This window comes from Sciurus carolinensis, chromosome 3 (genome assembly GCF_902686445.1).
Source record: "Sciurus carolinensis chromosome 3, mSciCar1.2, whole genome shotgun sequence".
Classification (NCBI taxonomy): domain Eukaryota; kingdom Metazoa; phylum Chordata; class Mammalia; order Rodentia; family Sciuridae; genus Sciurus; species Sciurus carolinensis.
The window spans coordinates 148,767,552-148,783,283 of NC_062215.1; the positions used below are offsets into that span (position 1 = coordinate 148,767,552).

General features: G+C 34.7%; 1 protein-coding gene across 1 annotated transcript in view; it reads right to left on the reverse strand.

Annotated features, from left to right (window-relative positions):
• Positions 1 to 15,732, reverse strand: part of C2cd6 (C2 calcium dependent domain containing 6) — a 171,352-nt gene that overhangs the window by 59,669 nt on the left and 95,951 nt on the right. The window contains 2 exon segments of the mRNA XM_047543885.1: positions 1,714 to 2,010; positions 3,394 to 3,431. Of these exon segments, the coding sequence (XP_047399841.1) occupies positions 1,714 to 2,010; positions 3,394 to 3,431 (335 nt within the window).

The window sequence follows — 15,732 nt, forward strand, 5'->3', positions numbered from 1 at the left end:
AATGAAAACCAAACATTTTGGAAGTTAGACTGAATATAACAAAATCAAAGCAAACTACAAATTATAGAAAAGTACTTGCCTATACAAGTTGTCACTATTCTTAAAATTAAAAAAAAAAAATAAAAAATTTAAGATCCACAAATCTTCAAAAGAGAAAAAACAGACAAAGGACATGGTCTATCTACTTACAGGAAAAATGAAAATGACTAATAAACATGAAAAGGTTTTAATCCTTATCTAGAGACTGTTAATACTGTTGGTATTAACTGTTGGTCTTTCTGGACAGCAATTTGTCAACATGCCATTTTTATACTACTAAATAATCACATATTCAAATAAACAGTGAAAGATTGCCAATTTCAAACAATGTCGAATAATATGGAAACTTTTAAAAATCATAGAATATCCATGCTTGAGTATATTTTGTATCTTGCAAAATTTTGAGAAAATTCAGGTATTTATAATGTTAACTCAAAAAAAGCATAATATAAAATTAAATGTATAGTTTTATCCAAGTTGTAAAAATTAAGTATATATATATGCATAGTGAAGATAAGTATAAATATATATAATGAAATATAAACTTTCTAAATTTTATATGATAATGCATTACTTTGTTGTTGAGTAAGCAGATTAACTCCCTAGGTTAGAGATATTTAATAAAATTGTATCTTTTGAAATTTGGAAGGGGATTTAGAAATGATCTGGTCTGCTATATAAAAGGATGAAAAAATAGGTCTAGAGATTTAGGTGACCAAGCTAGCTGAAATATTTAGAGACAGAACCTTACTTAGAACCCTTACTTGACCCATATGCCCTTTTATACTGTTTTTTAAAGAGCTACCTATAGTACATGCCTGTAATTCCAGCTACTTTGGAGACTGAGGCAGGAGGATCACAAGTAAAAGTCAACTTGGGCAACCAAGTAAGACCCTGTCTCAAAATAAAAAATAAAGGTGGGGGCGGCACTGGGACTGGGGATGTAACTCAGGGGTAGAGCACCCCTGGTTCCATCCCCAGTACCAAAATAAAAGCACTACTGTAATAGTGATTCAAATGGGATGCAAAGATCTAAGCAAAATACTATCATTTTGAGAAAGACTTTACTCTGGTGTACCTTTAAATTTACATTCAAATCATTCTCGTTTAAAGTATAAAATTATCTGTAACAAGGATAACATGCTATTTCCTGTAGTATAACAGTTTCATTAATTTTTTCTACTGAAACAACTTCCAAGGCTTTTAAATTTCCTTTGAATTTATATTTCGGTACTGATGTTACACTTTCCGCAGAATTTTACATAAGCCTAAGAGATTAGTTTGTATTATTTGTATCTCAGATCACTTTTCTTTTTCTTCAAAGGTTTTCCTTATTGATCAATATAAACAGGGTATAGGAATATTTAATACACTCAGACACATTTCTACTTGGAAAAATATGAATACATTTTCAATTTATTTGTCTTTGTTTTTTAAAATTAATTATTTTCCCCCTGGTCTTGTACTTCAAATATGAGGATAGGCTAATTCAAGATCTTCTAAATCTTGGCTTTGAAAGCTACCTTTCAATTTCAAATCTGGGGAAACTAAGCTTGTGCTCTTCCTTTCAGCTAAGATTAGATGGTTGCTTTGCCACCTAGTTTCTCTTGAAGATGAAGCTAAATTCCTTCTCCTTATGGTCTCTGGCTTTATACAGGTACTTCTCAACTTTACCTCTGATAGAGATGAAATTGTTTTCAAAATGCTTCGATGTCTATCATCTGATTTTACTTCTGGTATGAGTGGTATACTTCTCTTTCTTTCCTCTGGCTTGACTTCTGATTGGCCTTCATTGGAAGACCGTATTTTGTTTTCTACGTATTTTTCCTGCCGAAGAATAGAGGGCAGTAGAGTGTCTGAGGATGGAGGTGTTGAAGTAACACTCTCAGGAGTAGTAGGAATTGAATTAGGTTGGTACAGTTGGCTCAAAGTTGATGTGGGCAGGCCTTCTTTGTTATCATCACCCAGCGACTAGAAAATACAGCAATAAAACAAGCTACCAATTAAATGTTATTCACTAGAAAGTACTGAAAACAAATTAAAATCAATTGAAGCCTTATCCTTTATCATATTACCATTAATATTTGTAAATGACCATATTACTTAATAGAAGGAACAAGAAGTTCTCTACTTCTGAAATCATAGTTATGGAATATACATTTGTATATATATAAATTATTAAAATGATAAAGCAGTGGCTTATAAAATAATTGTTCTCTTATGTCAGGATTTTATAAATCAGCAAAATCTTTAAAAAGAAAATCTGGGGTGTGACATTTTACTGTTATACTATCACCAATATGTTATGAAACATGGGAAATTTTAATAGTATAATAACACAAAGAACAATATTATAAAATTATGACATATTATAAAAGAAAGAAAATTTTAATATCAAAATAGTATAAAGACAGGTATCATAAAATAAAGCATAGCCTGTTTTGTTACATAAAATTAGTTACATAAAATTTATGAAAAATTCAATTTATTAACTTTTTTTCTTCTCTCCTTGAACTGAGAAAGACAGTACACACTGATTCTTCAAATTTGTATTTGTGAGCCACTGACCAAAAAATGGGAATCACTAAATCTAACTTGTCAAGTAGTAGAGAAAAAAATGTTTATTTCCTATTATTGACATGGGATCTACTATCAGAATAGAATGAATGCCTCCTATGAAATTAGCTGAAGAACAAATTAAGTGAATATCATTTTTGCTCATTTTTACTATAAAACACATGTATTATTCTATGAAAAAAAGTTTATAACATGATAAATTAAAAGATTTGATGAGAAAGTCAAGAATGTGATTAGGTCTATGGCAGCCATGTCTAAGCTCTTATGCAGAACTTCATACTTTGTTCTTATTTTCCCTTCTTCTCTATTCCTAAATACCTTGTTTCCTACCTTCAAATATATGTTTAAGGGCTACTGTTTTATGCTGAAGCCATTATTTCCAGAAGATAATTTAACTTTAAAAATTGTGCAATGGTATAGATAGTCTCATACAGAAATAACTATGAAACAACTGAATAATTTCTCAAGTGCTTTTTTTCTTTTCATATATTTCTCTATTCACAAATATTTCATCCCTGCTGGGTGTGGTGAAACACACCTGTAATCCCAGCATCTTGGGAGGCTAAGGTAGGAGGATCCCAAGTTCAAAGCCAGCCTCAGCAACGTAGTGAGGCCCTGTCTCTAAATGAAATACAAAAAGGACTGGGGACGTGGCTTAGTGGTTTAAGTGCCCCTGGATTCAATCCCTGGCACAAACAAAGCAAAACAACAAACTCAAGCATTTCACCCCTTCATAAAATAAATGACTATTAGATATTTTCTTCCAACTTGACTTACCTCACTTGGAGTAATTTCAGGTTCATTGTCAGGGGTATCTGTTTAAAAAGGCAAGTAGAAGTATTTTATGTTACACAAAACAATAAAAACACTATTTATATGTATGTACACCATAAATATTATTATACTTTTTCTCACCACAAACATCAATTTAAGTCAAAGCACCTATCCAAACATAAACACTGCTCAGTTAAAATCCATCAGGCTGATGAATCTCTGGGAAGATAGAGGAGTAGTAATTAACAAGTATGGGGATAAAATCAAAACATGCATGTAGTGACAAAATTTTTATGCTATTTGTAATAACCTATATACTATTTTCCAAAGTGCCTGCACCATTTTATATTCCCACCAATAGTGTTCAAGAGTCCCACTTTCTCTACACCCCTGCTGACACGTGATCTTTGGACTTTATCATAATAGCTGTCCAAATACAATTGTGGGATGGTACCTTGTTTTGATTCTCATTTGCATTTCTCTGATGATTAGTGAGGTTGAGCACATTTTCATATAGCTATTGGTCATTTGTATATCTTCTTTAAAACAAGTATGTATTCAAGTCCTTAGCCTATTTTTTAATTGAGTTATTTAGTTGGTTTGTTGTTATTGCTTGAGTTGAAGTTATTCCTTATATATTTTAAATATGAATCCCTTATCCGATACATGGTTTGCAAATATTTTCTCCCATTCTCTAGGTTATCTACTCACTCTGTTGCTTCTTTTATTGAACAGAAGCTTCCTAGCTGGAGGTAGCTCCACTTGTTCATTCTTGTTTTTGTTGCCTATGTTTTTTGTGTTGAAGAAATTATTGCCCACACCAATATCATTGAACTTTCCCTCTTTATTTTCTTCTAGAGGTTTTACAGTATGAGGACTTATGTTTAAGTCTATAACCCATTTTCCTTTTCAGATAATTCATGGTTGGTAGTCAGGTTTTTATATGGTGATTTTGTATCCTAAAACTTCACTGAATTCATGAATTATTCTAGTGGGTTTTTCTTCTGGAGTCTTTAGGATTTTCTACGGATAAGATCATGCCACCTGCAAAGATAATTTTACTTCATCCTTTCTTATTTGAAAACCTGCTATTTATTTTTCTTGACTAATTGCTCTGAGTGTGAGGTCTAGTACTATGAACAGTATAAGTGGCAAGAGGGGCCATTCTTGTCTTGTTCCTAGTCTTAAAAGGAAAAGTTTCCAGTTTTCACCATGGATAATGTTTGTTCTGGGTTTTTATACATAGCCTTTGTTATGTTAATGTATTCTCCTACTCTTGAAAGGTTGTTGAATTCTGTCAAATACTTTTACTACATCTATTCAGAAAATCATGTGGTTTTTTATGACTTAATCTGTTAATATACTGTATTACATTAATTAATTTCTAGATGATGAAATATTCTTGTATTTCCTAGGAATAAATTCTACTGGCTCATGGTGTATTTTTTTTTAATTGGGGGTTGAATTCAGGGACACTTTATCACTGAGCTATATTCCTATCCTTTTTATCTTTTATTTTGAGACAGGGTCTTGCTAACTTGCAGAGGCTGGCCTCTAATTTGCAATCCTCCTGCCTCAGTCTCCCAAATCACTGGGATTACAGACATGCACCACTGTACCTGGTTCTTGAACAATTTAGTATGCTGTTGAATTTGGTTTGTTAGTATTTTATTGAGGATTTTCACATTTATATTCATCAGGGATACTGGTCTCTAGTTTTATTTTCTTATTGTAACTTTGTCTAGTTTTGGTTATCAAGGTAATGCTAGACACAATGAGTTCAGAAGTGTTTCATCCTGTTGAATGTTTTGGAAAGTTTGAGAATAATTGCTGTTAATTCTTTAAATGTTTGGTAGAATTCACTAGTGAAACCATCAGGTTCTAGGCTTTTCTTTATTGGTAGATGTTTGACTACTGATTCAATCACCTAGTAATTATAAGTGTTTGATTTTTTATTTCTTCAGTACCCAGTGTTGTAGGCTATGTTTCCAGGAATTTATCCATTTGTTATAGGTTATCCAATTTATTGGCATATAATTGTTAATAACAGTCTCATGGTTTTTTCCCTGTGATATCAGTTGTAATGTTTTCTTGTTCACTTCTGATTTGCATCTTCTCTTCTTAGTCTATCTCCCAGTGTGTCAATTTTATTTATTAAAAAAAAAACCTCAGTTTTATTGATCTTTTCCTATTCTTTATTTTATTTCTGCTCAAATCTTTTTTTCTCTGCTAACTTTGAACGTAGCATAATTTCCTAGTTCTCTGAGGTATGAAATTAGGTCATTTATTTTAGATTTTTAAAAGAAGGAATTTATTGCTATAAACTTCACTTTTAATTCTGCTTTGTTGAATTATATACATTATAAACATTCTGGGATATTTTCTAATTTTGGTTTTAATTTATTCTTTAATGGACTGGTTATTCAAAATTGAATCGTTAAATTCCCACGTATTTGTGAATTTTCCAGTTTTCCTTCTGCTATTGATTTTAGTTTCATTCCAGTATAGGTGGAAAAGATACTTGGTATAACTTTGATCTTTTTAAATGTGTTGACTTCTTTTGTGTCTAACATGTGACCTACCTTGGACAATGTTCCATGTATACTTTGTTCAAGAAAATGGATATTCTGCTCCTGTTGGGTACAATGTTCTATTAATTTCATTTGGGCTATAGTTATGTCCATCTGGTTTATCATGCCACTCAATTCTACTGTTTCTTTGTTGATTTTTGTCTTGTTCTATTCATCTTTGAAAGTGCGTTGTTGAAGTCTCTATTATTGTATTGTTATCTATTTCTCCCTTCAGGTCGTTTTACATATGCTTAGGTGCTCTCGTGTTGGTTCATAAGTATTTACAATTTTTGTATCCTCTTGATGTACTGACCCTTTTAACATTATATAATGACCTTGACTCTTAAAGTTCTTAACTTAAAGTCAATTTCTTTCTGGTGTAAATATAGCCACCCCTGAGCTCATTTGGCTATCTACATAGAATATCTTTTTCTATCCCTTCATTTTAGCCTATATGTATCCTTAAAGTGAGTCTCTTGTACATAGGACATACTTGGATCCTGTTTCTATATCTGTCAAGATACTCTATGTCTTCTGATTGAAGAGTTTAATACATTTTCATTTAGAGAACAAGCGATAAGCAAGAACTTGCTATAGCCATTTTGTTCATTGTTTTTGTCTTGAGTTTTGTCTCACCATGTGATCCCCTCTCACACATGCATACTCTATTATGAGGTCCTCACCAAAGATGAGCTGATGCTGGTGACATGCCCTTGAACCTCAAACACTGAGCTAAATAAACCTCCTTTATGTATAAAGTATCCAGCCTTAGGTATTTTTTAAAGAATAGGAAATAGACTAATATGGTTACCACATCCTTACATAAAGATGGTGTTTTCAATATTCCTATGAGCTAAAATGTGGCTGGTTTTGTGCTCACCAGGATTCAGGAGTCTCTCAATTATTTCTGGATTTCTCATAAAGAGATTTGTTTTGTGTACTGTTGTTGAATTGTAGTGTCTGTAGAGGGCAAAAGGGGTCAGGTTTCTATTGTGCCATCTTGGGTTTTCACCTACAACCCCCATCTAATTTTCCAATATCTCATATGTAAAATGGTAATAAACTTATTCTATAGATATAAGAACATATAAGTAGTAATATGGTTAAACATGAATTATTGAGTCAAACTGACTATTTAAAAATTAATCTATATCAATTAATGACTGTGATACTGATTAATTATTTAATCTGTTTGATTCTGAGTTTTGTCATCTGTAAAAATGTGGGTAATGTTAATAGCTCCATTGATTGATTGTTTGGGGGATTGATTTATATAATCTAAGTAAAGTTCCCAGAATACAGTGATCAATAAATGTTAGCTAAAATATAGGAAGCAATGGGAATACCAAAGGAAAGAATTCACTAGATGATCCAATGAACTTTTCAGTGAACTCTTCAGATAAGTAAAAAAAAAAAAAAAAAAAATTAATTTAGAAAAGCAACCACTAGTGCTTTTCTCACCAGAAGTGAGAAATATCACTTCTCCCCATTGATACTGAAGAGGGAATTTGATGATCCTACACCTAAACCTTGAATATTTCAGGTGAAAAGTAGACTAATGATGCATTAGCTCTGCTAGGTTGGTAGACTTCTAGAAGGTAAGATATGAGTAATATAAAAAGCCCAATGTAGCTAGGGAAATAAACACAGAGAAGGAGAAATAATTAAGGTATAGCTAAAAATCTTATAACAATAAATCCTTATTCCATACCTGAAGAACTGAAGAATTTAAGTATATTATCATGCATTTTAAAAGTATAGTAGCATACTTCCTGCTTCCTAAATGAATCGTTTCAGAGAGATTTTTTCATGTTTTTAAAATATTTTTTATTTTTAAAAGTTAATACATGCATTATAGGAAACAAAAACACAAGCAAAGAACAAAGCCATTCAGTCACAAGCAGCCTAGTTGGACATGACACTGCAGGTCATGTGTATTCGTAGACAACATCCTGGTTTGTGTGATTGAGAAAGTAGTGTGTATCATGCCTTTTCACACATCATGGACATTCACCAATTCAAAATCCCCAAAGCTATATGAGTATTTCTGATAACCAAGAATACATCAACTCAATCTGTTAGAAAAACTGTAATCCTGCCTTTCTTGGGGGCAAAATTTCACTGAAGACAGAAATGGCAACAGGCCTTTAGACAGACATATGGCAGAGTTACAACTAAAATAATGCATTCCCTTAATGCTCAATTTAAAATGTGACAAAGCAACAGAATACACCAAGCATAATATATCTAAGAGGGTTCACTGTCAGATTTCTACACTAAAATGTTAGCAAGAATGCATGTTCCCAGTGAATTAAAGTGTTCCTATAGTACAGACAGAAGATGCACACACACCAATGGCTCACATCAGAATGTAAATCCTTGAGCACTTGCTCCCATCTTCCCTGTGTGCCTCCTTATTCCCCCTGCTGCCAGCCTAATGAACCGGTCCTGATACACATTTCCCAGAGGTATTACAATTCCATGTCCAACATGCATCTTTTCTATCAATCATAACAAAAAGATATGTATAAGTTTGCTAATTCACTAGCTTTACTTTTTATGATATACTGTCACCTCAGGACATCTAGAAAGCTTATGTGTTGTGAAATAAAGTATAAACTTTGTGCACAAGAAAAAACATGTACTTTTCAAAAAATACACATGTGAATCTATGGTTATAATCTAAAATTATCTTCCAGTTATGGGAATACCAGCAAAGAACCCTTTCCCTCACCCTTCCTCTGCTCCCTCTTCATCATTCCAGTGACTAAGTTCAGGACTACCCCTAACTTCAACAGGTGAATTGACAAAGGTCATTCCCAGAAGACAGTTGTCCTAAAAACTAGCAAAAGGATTTTATATAGAAATGTTTTGCTATTTCTAACATACTTTGGGCATTAGAACTTACCCTTTAACAACCAAGCAATATTAACTAAAATTCATGTATAAAACAATGTTTAGACAACCTGAACTAATCTAAGGGTCCAGGACACTTCTTTTTGCATATTTTCTCCCCCACCTGAAACATCAGTCAGTGAATAATAGTCAACATACTTTCCAAGATGTCAAGTTTAACAAATGAATTGCCTAAATGGCAATCATTCCTATGTAGTAACAAAAATCTCTTAAAGGGTATTACTTTAACCCTTTACTTTTACCATGTGTTGTATACTTTTATTTATTTATTTATTTATTTGGGTGCTGGGGATCAAACTCAGGGCCTTGTGCTTATAAGGCAAGCACTCTACCAACTGAACTATCTCCCCAGCCCCCATTGTGTACTTTTAAACATCTAGAAAGACTAAATGTTTCCAGTGAGGACTTAAGTGTCCCACTATACATACAGTAGCACTGAATAAATTGCACACACTTTTTTTAAAGGTTAGAATTTTAAAGTGTCTTTCAAATAGGAACATGGGACCATTCTCACCAGAAACTCAGACAGAGATTTTTAAGATTACATGAATAGTATTTTTCATTAATAAACCTCTGACTGATAATTTGATAAATTCTCATATTTAATGCTAATTTAATTTCCTCTCCCTCTTCCATTTCTCTCTCTCTTTTTCTTTCATACATACCCATACACACACACACACACACACACACACACACACACTCCACATAAGCCTCTACATAAAAGAGACCAATAGCTCTATAGTGTACAATTTAAAAAAATTTTTCCATAGATCATAGTTAAGATTTAACTTTTTAGCTCTTTTCTCATCTTCTGTTTTTCACCTTCTATTTTCTCAACTATTACTTGGAGGTGACATAATGTATAATTTAGTTTGTGGTATCAGTGAAAGAAATGGTACCTTTCTAAAGAATGGGTTTATTATTATAGGCTGATTCTTAAAGGCTTGCACTTCTAGAATTGTATTTCCTTCTGTTGTGCCATCTTAAAAATAAATGCACACACACACACACACACACACACATATATACATATAAAACCATGTCGATCAGTCATCCTGGTTGCATTAATTTTCCCCTCTCTTTGGACCACGACAAGTCCTTACAGTGAATTCCAGAGCTAGGCAACATGGAAATTAAAGTGAAAAGACCTACATGGAGTAGTTTGCATGAATAATATAGGAAGGTGTTCCTTAGATATGTTACAGGCTTACTTTAAACTATTTGACTCATGCTCCAAAGAAACTGTAACTTAATGTTCTTAGTCAGCAAATATGATGAACAGCTTTAGTTTTATGCTTAAAAATCATCATAAGTTCACATACTTAAATCTGGATATCAGAATTTAAGCAATTCACTAAATGTATGAATGCCTCTTTAATATACTGATTACAAAGAAAAGAAAGAATAAAGGATTGGGAGAGGGGAGACCAGAAGATGGCAGGGTAGAGGAATCTGCATTCCAAGCTGCACTGTGGTATGAGACCAAAGTGGTGGGTATACAGCTTCTTGACAAGGTGAGCAAAAGAGGGATGTCACTCAAATCTAATGTTGGACACTCAGAGTGGCTTAGGAACTCAGCAGTTTGAGTGTAATAAAGAATAAAGAATTCACCAGAGCTGACCCAGCACAGGGTTGATGGTAGAGATTCACCACAGGCAGAGGGAGGGGGATCAGAGCCTTGGTATGGAGAAACCTGAGGTAAAAAGTGCTATCTAATCTTAGCTGATGCAGAGGCTACACAGCACACAGGTACTTGAAAAGCATATTCTGTATTTTAACTGGCCACAGAGAACTTAGGTGGAGCCCTCTTGGGAACAAGGCACCAACATGGTGACTGTGGGACCCAGGAGATCAGAAAAACACACACAAAACCAGCCACAATATCTTGGCCGGCACCTATTGAGTAATCTCGCCTGGGCACAATGGAATGTGAGTGAAACAGGCATGGAGTAGACTGTACCTGGAGGAATACAAGTTGGAAGTGTTAGGGGACAGATAGCTGAAGATGGTGGGAACATGAAGTTAAGAGAATAATTCTATAAAATGGGCCCACGATGCCACAAAGCAATTTGCCTGCAGCCCTGCCTGGACTAAGCAGACATGATATGTCACATTCTTCAGAAAACTGAGTCAGGGGCAAAGGTCAGACAGTCAGTGTAGGTAGTAAATGATGGGGGTTGAGACTGTTTATCAAAAAGAGAACAATGGGTTACTAACGGTTAACTTCCGAAAATGTACTCCTCAGCACTCTGGGTTGCTAAGAGCATTTGGTCATATATATGGGGAAGAAAGAGAAGACAACAATTAAAGGGGAGAGAGGGTTCTAGCGTCTATAAGAAAACAAATCACAACCCCTCCCTCAGGCTTTTGACTCCAAGGCCCCCTTCTCTTCAGAGAAGTCTGTCCCTATCACTTTCTTAAATAAAACATGCTCTCTATGCTTGCACCTCAGTGTCTCTTGGGTATTTAATCTTCAACACCAGGGAACAAGAACCCATTCCTGATATGCACCACACCACTATCCACTGGGGACTCGCCCAGGACTACCACCAAAGTAAGCTCCTCTGCACCTTGTATCTTCCTGTCTTTCTGTCTCTTTCTTTCTGGAGGAAAATTCTGGTCACCTGTCAGTCACTTAAATGTGATTAAGCATGACGGCCAATCTTAAATCTCAGGTAAAAGACTTCATGACATTTTGTGGTTCCTAATCACCTGCACTGCGGGTCAGGCATGTTGGACTCTGCAAAGGTCATTTCCTACTTTTCTATCCTGGCTCAGAGATTGTCTGGCACCAGTTGACAGTGGCCCCGATCCTATTCTGCCTTTGGATGCAAAGAGTTGAGCAAAGGAGGGAAGCAACTAATAAATCCTGACCAGGGCCATTCCCTGGTGGATCTCAAAGGCTTCTCCCCTGACCTCCTTCCCCAAAAGCCCGCCAGGTATCCTGTGGTAACCAGTTGATTGGGTGGTGCTGAATGAACTCCCCAGTAACCCATGCACCTCCATATGAGTTGACCTCTGTGCTCACTCCTCCCAGGCACCCCCTCTTCCATTACCAATCAAACTCTAGCCATTTAGAGAGGGACATTTTATTTTTTCAGGAAAAGGACATTCAACATTCAACAACCACTAGTGTCCTTCTTGCCCTCTGGAGATCCCTTTGGCCCACAGCAATTCAAGCATAAACACTTTATTCCTTCCTTCACCCCTAATGACCCTGGCCTTCAACAGACTTCTTGGACCTCACTTAATAGAAGAAGAATTTTTACTAGCTAGGTTCACTTATTACATAGACACATGATGCAGAGGAATACTGTAGGCTATCTTTTTATCACTGGGTACCACATTTGGAAATTTCAGTGATCAGGGGAAGGCAATAATAGGCACTAAGTCTGAGTTCCCCAGGTTACTGGCATGTGGCAAACAAAGACCGTCACATCCTCACCAGTAAGGCAATAATAAATCCAGCAGGAAATGGGAGTGAGAGACAGGATTGATGACCATCAGAAACTCAATAGGGAGATGTCTCTATGACAATGGGCAGTTTCTCTGGTATGGGCACCTGAGTTCTATTTTCTTGTATTCAGATGGGAGCTTCAATCTCAACAGTTATGCCAGGTTTGCCATTAGCCTACATACTGAAAAACTGGGGCAAGGTTAACCCACAGATGCTCAAGGAAAAGCACCTCATTTTCTTCTGCTGCCTAACATGGCCTCAAATGCTCTGAGGTTCCCTATGTATGTACAAGGCTATAGGAAAAACCAAAATGGTGCCAGAAATGTAAATTAGATTCAGAAACAATTGTTTCTCTAATGGAGGAAGCCCTACTAAGGAAAAAATATAAAAAATCTCCCCAATTCTATCATTTCTTGCCAACGGCCCACATGATCTCCCTTAAATCAAATAGTTATCAAGAAATTAGCATCCTCCATTCCAAGTAAGGTTCAGTTTTCCCCTCAAAATGTTATTAATTAATGGTAAGTTCATCACAGACAGACCAGGATTTATTATAAGAAAGTTATCAAGGGTTTCATGGTCTCCCAGGGAAACAAGTCACACAGTAAGGGCACATAATCCAGAGGTTTGGACCCTTTTCATGGCCACCCATGAAGGAGGAGAAAGTTATGGCCACACTGGTAAGACAGCAGTTAAATCCAGAGGTCATGGAAGGAGGGGAGGGAAGTGCTGACCACTAGAGGCTCCAGGATCAGGGAGACGTCCCCTAGTCTGAGACTGTTTCCTTGGCGCAGTTGCCCATATTCTGTTCTATTTTATTCATTTTATTTTTTGTTCAGAGGGGAGTCTCATCCTCAAAAATAATAATGGGGGAATGGCTGAATTACAGTTGAGATAAAGAAGATGCCTTTTAATTTTCTTCATGCAAAACTGGGGGAATTACCAACTAGGGGAATGGGAAAAATGGTCTCCAGAGGGAAACATAAACCATATCTTAAGATACTAGTTTTAGAAAAGGGAGCAGAAAAACTGGTCAAAAGTGCCTGTGTATGAGATTTTTGCCTCTCAAGTTCAAAACAGTAGCTTTCCTTATTCCTTAGCTTTCTGCCAGATATCTCTCCAAGGCTTGCATCTGGAATGTAGATTGCATAGGTAATTGTCCAAAAGCAGTTTGGGACCAGAGGGGGGAAAATGTTTTGCTTTTAAATTCAAGCTGCTGTGGGACCTAAATGCTATCTTACCTGTTCTTATACTCTGTTATTCTGCTCTCTCAATAAGTTCCTCCCTAAATACTAGCAAAAGGAGGGAAAATAGAATAATCTCATATGCACAAGTCTTCTTTACTTTGAGAACATTTACCTGAGGATTTCAGGGCTCCTACATTCTTTAAATATCTGAACTGACTCTAATCCAAAAGTATACTCCAGTCTGATAAAGATGTTCTGTGTGTTCCTTTACTAGAGTAATTATGGCCATGTCATTTTTTTTTAGAACTCCTGCATTTTAAAAAACTTTCTATATTTTTTAAATTTTTTTATTTAGCTTTTAATTTTTTACAGACAGCATTTTGATTCACTGTACACAAATGGGGTACATCATTTCATTTCTATGGTTGTACACAATGTAGATTCATACCATTCATGTAATCATACATGTACATAGGTAATGATGTCTGTCTCATTCCACCATTTTTCATAGTCCCCTCCCTCTCATTTCCTTCAAAATTTTTCTGTATTTTTTGAGCTCATTTTTAGTGGTGAATTCATGTTTGAATTTTGCGTGCCTGAATTAATATATTTTGTTCTGATCAGTCTTGTTTTCTCTAACTATAAAGGTTTTCGCACTCTGTTTTTCCTACTGTCTTTACTCAGAGGTCAATTTTACTCAAGGGAAAGCTCAAAAGTCCTTGTTTCCTGTTGGTTTTTATGTATATTTGTGTGCACCTGTGTGTTCTATGTGTGTCTATATATGTCTTTGTTAATATGTCATTTACATGGTACCAAAATTGGCATATAGATAAATGAGCACTCATAAATTTTTAAAAAACAGAAGAAAAGAGAATGGATCCTAATACCTTTCAGTTCATGTGACTTAAATATTTAAAGAAAGAGTTTGATTTAAATTGGTTAAACAAATAAGAATAAATATGTCTTTAAAATTACTAACCCACAAGTTTTTCTAGGTGGTCAGACAATTAACAAAGTGCTGGATTCTATAAGATGTCTAGAGTTTCTAGACGTTGTTCCTTTTTCTTCAGAAGGGAAAAGGTGGCTTATACTGTTAACTACACTTGTTCAATATCTTGGAGAGTAAATTAGATTTAACATAAATGGGATTAATTTTCATAAATTTGTTTGTTAGAGGAAACATCTGATTGATATGCAGGGTTAAAATGCTAAAACCTCAACAGCTAAATATAAAATCAAGTACTCTTGACTTTTTGAATTCTATAAGATAATATATATTTAAGTCTTAAACATGTTTTTATAAATTGATAAATGAAAAGGGAGAGTTTAAGATGGCATTGTTTATGGGTCTTCACTAAAAGTAAGGTTACTAAGAGTTGGGATTCCATCAGGTATAATTCTATATGCAAAAAGTGCAAAAGTTTTCAGTTGTATTTCAATTAAAGTACTGTAAAAAGTATAAATTATTTCATGTTATTATTGTGGAGTTATGGCCCAAGAAAACAAGCAGAAATAGATAGTCTCATATATGACAAAGCAGATTTCAAGTAAAAATTAGTCAGAAGAGATAAGCCAACACATCCTAGTAAAGGGAACAATCCAACAAGAAGATATAATAATAGTAAACATTTATGTCCCAAATGTCAATGCATCCAATTACATGGAAAAAATGTTCCATGACATTAAGTTCCACACAGACCCCAACACAATAATACTGGGGGATTTCAATATACCCTCATCAACAATAGACAGATCATCAAAATGTAAAATCAATAGAGATATCTCCAACCTAAATAACAGTATAAATCAAATAGATCTAATGGACATCTTCAGAATATTCTACCCAAAACAGGTGAATTTACCTTCTTAGCTGCACATAGAATCTTTTCTAAAATAGTTCATATTCTAGGCCCAATGCAAATCTTAGGAAATACAGAAAAATCAATATAATCTCATGTATCCTATCAGATCATAATGCAATTAAGTTAGAAATCAACTGCAGGAAAAACAACAGAAACCACATAAACACATGGAGATTGAACAATACTCTCTTATATGAAGAATGGATCAAGAAGAAATGAAAATAAAAATAAAAAATTCTTAGAAATAATGAGAACAGAGATACAACAGACCAAATCACTGGGACCGTATGAAAGCTGTTCTAAGTGGAAAATTTATAGCACCGAGTGCCTGCATTAAAAAACCAGAG